Source organism: Dendronephthya gigantea, unplaced genomic scaffold (genome assembly GCF_004324835.1).
Source record: "Dendronephthya gigantea isolate DGI-Jeju-01 unplaced genomic scaffold, DenGig_1.0 000076F, whole genome shotgun sequence".
Lineage (NCBI taxonomy): Eukaryota > Metazoa > Cnidaria > Anthozoa > Malacalcyonacea > Nephtheidae > Dendronephthya > Dendronephthya gigantea.
The window spans coordinates 547,123-554,080 of record NW_021163086.1 but is presented as its reverse complement, the minus strand read 5'-3'; the positions used below and the strand labels follow the sequence as shown (position 1 = coordinate 554,080).

General features: G+C 36.5%; 1 protein-coding gene across 1 annotated transcript; it reads left to right on the top strand.

Moving 5' to 3' along the window:
* Positions 1-881: 881 nt before the first annotated feature.
* Positions 882-4,690, top strand: LOC114531906 (SCO-spondin-like). Its single transcript, XM_028553506.1, has 8 exons — positions 882-1,035; positions 1,450-1,485; positions 1,615-1,857; positions 1,981-2,157; positions 2,746-2,922; positions 3,538-3,708; positions 3,908-4,012; positions 4,224-4,690. The coding sequence occupies exons 1-8, from the start codon at positions 882-884 to the stop codon at positions 4,688-4,690; spliced, it is 1,530 nt and encodes a 509-aa protein (XP_028409307.1).
* Positions 4,691-6,958: the final 2,268 nt, after the last annotated feature.

Sequence of the window (6,958 nt, the reverse complement as noted above, 5' to 3'; positions counted from 1 at the left end):
AATAATCCGCCCAGTGTGTCTCAAATTCCCTTGATTTGCAGATGAAAAATATCCTCCAGTGAAGAACAGGTATATTATATATATATATATTTTTTTTTTTTCTTATCCTAAATTTAAACAAATCGATTTAGTAAGTCACATTTTTTTAGGAATTATTTCCCTTCGCTAATTTTGTTACGGGCTCCGGGATACTTGGGGGTGATAGAAAAGAAACCACATTTCCCATTAAACTATCTTAATTGAAGTCTAAGATAATAAGAACTTCGGACTTTTGAGGTGTTTTTGTTACGTAATCGCCGCCTATAATTATATTGTTGGCGTATGTTAACCAGGCTTTGACGAGGCACTTCGAATTCATTTTGAAGACGCGTACGCGTATAGTACCGTAGAATCTAATAAATGTGCCTCAATGCACAATATAACTGCAGAAGCGGGGTAAAACATCTAAAACCTCAGACAAACAAATAGCTACATAAAGGATGTTAATAAAAGTGTAACATGATTTTAAACTTCTTCATAGAACTTGTATTCCTGCGGAAACCGAGCCAGTACTGGTCGACACAAGTTCATGTTATCCATTGGTGAATTTCACCAGGCCTTTTTGTCAAAATCATGGAGTCGCTTTGTCGAAATACGTGTACGCGACCCCTAAAAAGCAAATGACCGAGAATATCCGAGCTAATAGTTACTACGACAGTTTTATTAGGCTAGGCGAGTCTAAAGTACGTAGATATATTCACGTGCAAAACGCCACTTTAAGAAAGTGTCTACAGGCTATTGTGTTACTACTATGTCGTCATCAATTTCCGAGTTGTGATCGAACCAAAAGCGTTGTTGAGAAAGTAAAGTTGTGTCGTCAAACGTGTCTTGAATTTATCGAAATGTGCGAGGAATTCTGGATAATTTTTGCAAAAGCTTATGTTATTCGATACCCGGGTTTGATGACAAAAAAGCTCGTCCGTTGCGAGCTACAACCGTTTAGAAATGCTGGTGATACCCCAGAATGCTGGTACCATCAACTTACCAACTCCACAGGTATGATGTTTTAATGGTAGATAGTGGAATTATAACTGCTTGCTAAAATCCCTTTGAATGTAATAGAGAAAAATGAACAATGAAAAAAATTAAAAAATGCATGTAAAAAGTATAAGAATATAATTCGGTATTTGGAAAATACCTTTTTTATAAAAATATCTTAATGAGCCCTCTGGGAAAAATTATTGGTTGGAATCTTCAAGAATCTTCGTTTTATATTTACACAAATAAAAGCCATTTAACTTCGTGGACAAGTACCAGACGAATTAAATGCTTGTAAAATGCCTGAACATAGAATATTGAACTATTATAATATATAACCAAGTGCAGACTGCGTCGTGGATCGTGATGAAAGGAGTATAATGAAAGCTGTACCATGTCACATGTTATAAAAGTTTTCTTGATCATTTATAGATTCATTTCCCGCTTCTGAATGGTTGACCAGCACAGGTACCACGATATAATCAGTTTTTTTATCAACAAATGTATAAATTAAGTAAACATAATAAGTACGCGCGCAAGCATGCATACGTATGTGTCATGTTTTCCAGTTGTTGAATTTGTTTTCTTTTTATGCAGATTGTCTTTATCTAAATGGCAGCAGTTACCATGGGAATATATCAGTAACAGTCTCAGGCATTCCATGCCAGTCATGGACAGAGCAATGTCCACATCGTCACACGATGAACACAACATATCCAGAATTAAATCAGGCTAAGAACTATTGTCGCAACCCTAAAAACTCGGGTAGAAGACCTTGGTGTTTTACTACCGATAGGAAGAAGAGATGGGAGTACTGTGATATCCCTAATTGTACACCAGGTGATAATTAATTCTAATTAATAGCTATTCTACGAATTCGAGTCGTATATATGCGATATTACCGTTTATTTTAAATACTCAATCGTATTCTCAAGCATCTTAAAAGATATTTTTTTGTTTTAGTTCCTGGTAGTTATGGCAACTGGTCAATGAAAAGCGCGTGCAATGCGACCTGCGGTCGTGGTTTTGAAACTTGGACACGAGATTGTGATAACCCATGGCCAAAATATGGTGGACGAAACTGCAGTCATTTAGGAGAACCTGTTGAATATAGACCATGTTGGACAAAATACTGCCCAGGTACGATGAGGGTTTTCCTTGCAGTAATGCTATTTCACCTATTTGCAATTATATATCTTGCTGTATATGCTTATTTTCGATGTAGCTATTATCTAAATCATCATTAAAAAGATGTACGAGATTTTGAATAATTTTATTGAAACCCTTTTCATTTTCTCAATGATGTTTTGTTTTTCAATCTACGGATTTTAATGACGAATCATTTTGTAATAGGCCTATTCGAAAAAGAGCAAGAGCCCTGTGGTGAGGTACACTAAAGCGAGGCTAGTGATAGTCAAATTTTCAGTTTCGGAATTTCAATGCCATGTTTACTTCACTTTTCCGCTGGACCTGTCAAAAGCTACAAAAACTATGTTTCTTTTAATTAAAATCCAGAAATATTTGTGTAACTCGCTACATGTCTCTTGCTCTTTTTCCAATAGGTATACATTATTAATTTTTCCTATGGCAACATACGTGGCTACGAAATTCACTCCTAATAATTTACGGCGGCTGGAGAAATACCTCCAGTTTTTCTTGTGCAGTTTTTTGCTTGAAAGAGAACATTGCTAGAAGGAAAACGATTTATTATTTTTTATATATATCTAGTTAACGGCGGTTATAGCAAATGGAATTTGAGTATTCGATGCAGTGTTTCATGCGGAGAGGGAGTGGAAATATGGCGACGTACTTGTGACAATCCAGAACCTAAATACCACGGCCGTGGATGCGGTGGGATCGGGAATTCGACTGAGATTAGAAAATGTAGCAAAAAACCATGTCCAAGTATGGCCGAAATAAATATTTTTCTTAGCTATTTTTCATTACATTTTCTCGTGTCTGCGACAAAAAAATTTCACACTGTACTCTTAAGGCCATGTTACACGGTGCAATTTTTCTTGCAACTTGCAATGCAATTCTACTTTAGAGATGTAAATTAGTGAAAAGTCTTCAAAATGTAAGTGTAAGAAACGCCATGGAGTGTAATAAAGACAAAAGTTCGGTAGTTACATCTCTCAAAAGAAAAATTGCATTCCAAGTTGTAAGAAAAATTGCACCGCCGTGTAACATGGTTTTTAGTTCAATATGCATCTGGCATGGCCAGAGAATTTGAACCCCGCATCTTTACTATTATAATGGCATGTGGTTCTCTTATTTTAAGCGACTGAATGAAATAAAATTGAAAAACTAGAATTATTTTACCAATTCATATGAAAATTAATTTGAGCTGATTGAGAAAAAGAGGACTATTTATGGCCCTTGTTTGTGGTAACTGTTACTTTAAATACAAGAGGGGGGGGGGCGCGATATAGCCCTCAAAATTCCTATTGTATTGTGAGAGGACATCCTCTTTCGGTTTAAGCTTCTCGGTGCCTGAATTCTCACATGTTCCTTTTATAGTTGACGGTAGCTACAGTAACTGGACAAAGGCGTCTCCTTGCAGCGTCACGTGTGGCAAGGGTGTCGAACTATGGATACGGCATTGTGATAATCCCCCGGGAAAGTTTGACGTGAATTGTTACAGAGGATTAGCTCGAGAAAATAGATCATGCGTAGAGAAACCTTGTTCAGGTAATTAGGAGGCCATCCATTCATATCCTATTTCCATGAACCAAATATCCACTATAGAACCATTGAATTGCATAGCATTATATTACTGAGTTAGTGTCTTTATAATTATATGCCGTACAGATTTTATTAATTATTATGATATATTTCGTGATTCGTAACATGGCCTTATAACCATTTTTTTTACTTCTATATCTTTCAGCTGCAGTTGACTCCGAAGTGGTTTGGCTTATTGTTAGTGTTGCTTTTATGTTTGTCGTAGTTGTTACAATTTTTATTTTAATTACTAAAAAAAGAAGAAATGGAGGTAAGATTCTAGTCAACATTGATATTTCTCTCTCTTGAAATATGCCAGGCTCAATCTGCATTGCATCGCAAAATATGTTACCCTGTACAAAATATGAATAGGCACTTACATACAAGTGGTAAAACGGCGAACTTAAATCCTAGATTCAAGGTTTGGCAGGAGCAGCCCTGAAACTCCAAACTTGTTTTCAGAATTCTATATCTTTCGTTAGGTTCTCTTTATTACGCTTTTCTGCATTTTTCTTCTCGACAATCCCGTGGCACTCGACTGCTTGAGATGAACAACCTATCAGAAGGTGCGAGGACGCTGCAAGAAGCTCGTTCCGGTTCTGAATACCAAAACATGACAAGCGAAGGGGATTCAGCTTTGAACTCACGTGGAGTTGTGAGTCACAGGAATGATTACGTAAATACCCGGCCTTCTCGAATCTCGTGGTACGACAAACTTCAATCATTTCGACCATTGGCTGTTGATTGGCTTCGAAACGCGTGGGGTGATGTCGACAGCTCAGGCCGTCATGCATACGATGTCATGCAACATAATGCAAGACAGGTTTTTGTGCCTTACGACAAGTTGGCCGCGCGGCCTGAATCGTCTGAAAGTGGGACTGGAACCAGCAGTCAAACGTACAGCAGAATGGAAAGACCGCTTGAAGTCATATCGCCTACACGCAGTTAGGATGGCAGGATTTTTTGACCATGCCTGGAAAACTGTATAATAGCTAATATTTTTTCGACAGATTGCTGTCCTTCCAGCGCAAATTTTGTTTGAAAAGTTATTAATTTCAGACCTTAATTTATTTTAACTAGGCAAAGTTCGTAGTGATTTCGAAGTTGCCTCGCGCATATAGTTCGAAAAACAACAAATTATAATTTATAATACCGTATCAAAACCGAAAACGACATCTGTAATGCAGTTTTAACAAAAAGTCAACGCTTATACGAAAATTATACAAACGCGTTGCCCTTTTAGCCTCTTTTTTGACAATACTCCAAGATAGTTGGCAAACATACTTGTACTAAGGAATGTGCAAACAATAGAAGACCGAAGTTTGAAAGGCGAGATTGATTTTAAAATGAGTGTATGCTGAATGGTTGCGAAATATGCACTTGGATTGCTGTGTTGCTTCATTTGCTGGAGCGACTGTCACTCTGTCCACCGTGTAACTGTCAGCATATAAACAAAAAGCAGTTGCTGTTTGTTTAGGTAATGGAATACCAATAGTCAAAATGTAAAATTAAGTACGACATTTAAAGATAGTCAGTTGCATAGCCATAGGGTTAGTAAAAAAGACATATGTATTTCTTATTCGACTTCTCCGCGAGGTTGAAACCGACCCAAATAAAACAACTTACCTGTGTCAGCCGAACAGGACGCAGTGGACAACATTTTTAAAATATTTTTTCGCATAGAAGTATTTATTGATTTATGTCTTAAATTGATTAATGATTTACTTTAAGCGACTTCTGTCAAATGAAATTTGCATGATGAGAGGCGTCATACAGTCTCAGTCATTCCGTTCTGATCGAGTCCGACAGGATAAATAAGAGGCCAAAGTGGGTCAATAGTTTGAAAATCCAGGCGAACTCCCGGCTTGGGCCTGGCTTAGGCCTGTGACGTAAACTCTATCTAGTCGTAGAATAGTCTATGATAAATGTACAGGTTCTTATAAGAATCCAGATTTATTAAAATAGTCTCTAATCATCTCGTTATCTATTGTTTGAATTGCATTCAACGCGACGAAAATGTGACGTATTACCTAGGTCTAAGCTAAGCGCAAAGATGCATGCGTGAATATTGACAGGATGCATAATATATATATATATATATAATATATATATATATATATATATATATATATATATATATATATATATTTATATATATATATATATATATATATATATATATATATATATATATATATATACTGCATATCTTAAGGCCTGCGGTTTACACTATACCGAATTCCGCTTGTCACGATATCTTCGTTTGCCTTTAAAGGCAATAGTTAGAAGCAAATGCTTATTAGTTTGATATATTTGGTATTTGTACTGCCGTTGATACCTACAAAATTTGTCACACTCCGGAAGCAATCCGGTATATAGTGTAAAGGGGACCCAATACTAGCTATTCAAAGATTTGGCACTGTCCTTCCAGCAACCGAAAAATATAAGTCAAACATGAAGTTAACGACGTAATATTGAAATCATGTTATATTTCTCCCAGTATAAGTGATGAATACAGGGTGTCTAAAAAAAACGCAACACTTAAATATGCAAGAATATTAATATTGTTCGGGTTTCCACCATAGTTCAGCTAAAATGCTTCAGTAGCATTTTAAATGAAGGATTAAGGTGCTTATCTATTGCACTTTAGAGCTGTATTAATGTTCTTGCATATTTAAGGTTGCGTTTTTTTAGACACCCTAGTTGTAAAATAAGATACCATAGATACTATGCACAAGTAATAAACATTCCAGCACATTCGTTTGTTCCCGTGCTACGGTGAAAGTTACTTAAGTTAGCTATTTCCCCTAGCTAGGTCTAAGGCTAAGTCAATCCGGAAGCAAGACGTTTGATCCCGACAGCAATTAAACTGTTAAAAGGTGCGCAAAGCAAAATTCTGTATCATCAAGTTCGACGAAACCTATGTTGTGTTGCTATTTGAATAACAAGGAGTAAAACATATTTTCAATTCCCAGAAGTACAATTAGTTGCACCGCCAGTTGATTTCGCAGTATCTACTTATGCAAATAATAGTGTTTGCATCTTTTCTGATCCATTCTGTAGAAGTAGAACACGAGATTAGAAAGTAATGGCCGGGTCACCATCCCTGAATATTGTCGAACCAGCCTGAGGATACTCACATGACAATGCGTCTTAATGATTATTCACAGTAATCGCACTAATCTGGTGGGCACTGAACTGAGGTAACTATACTATA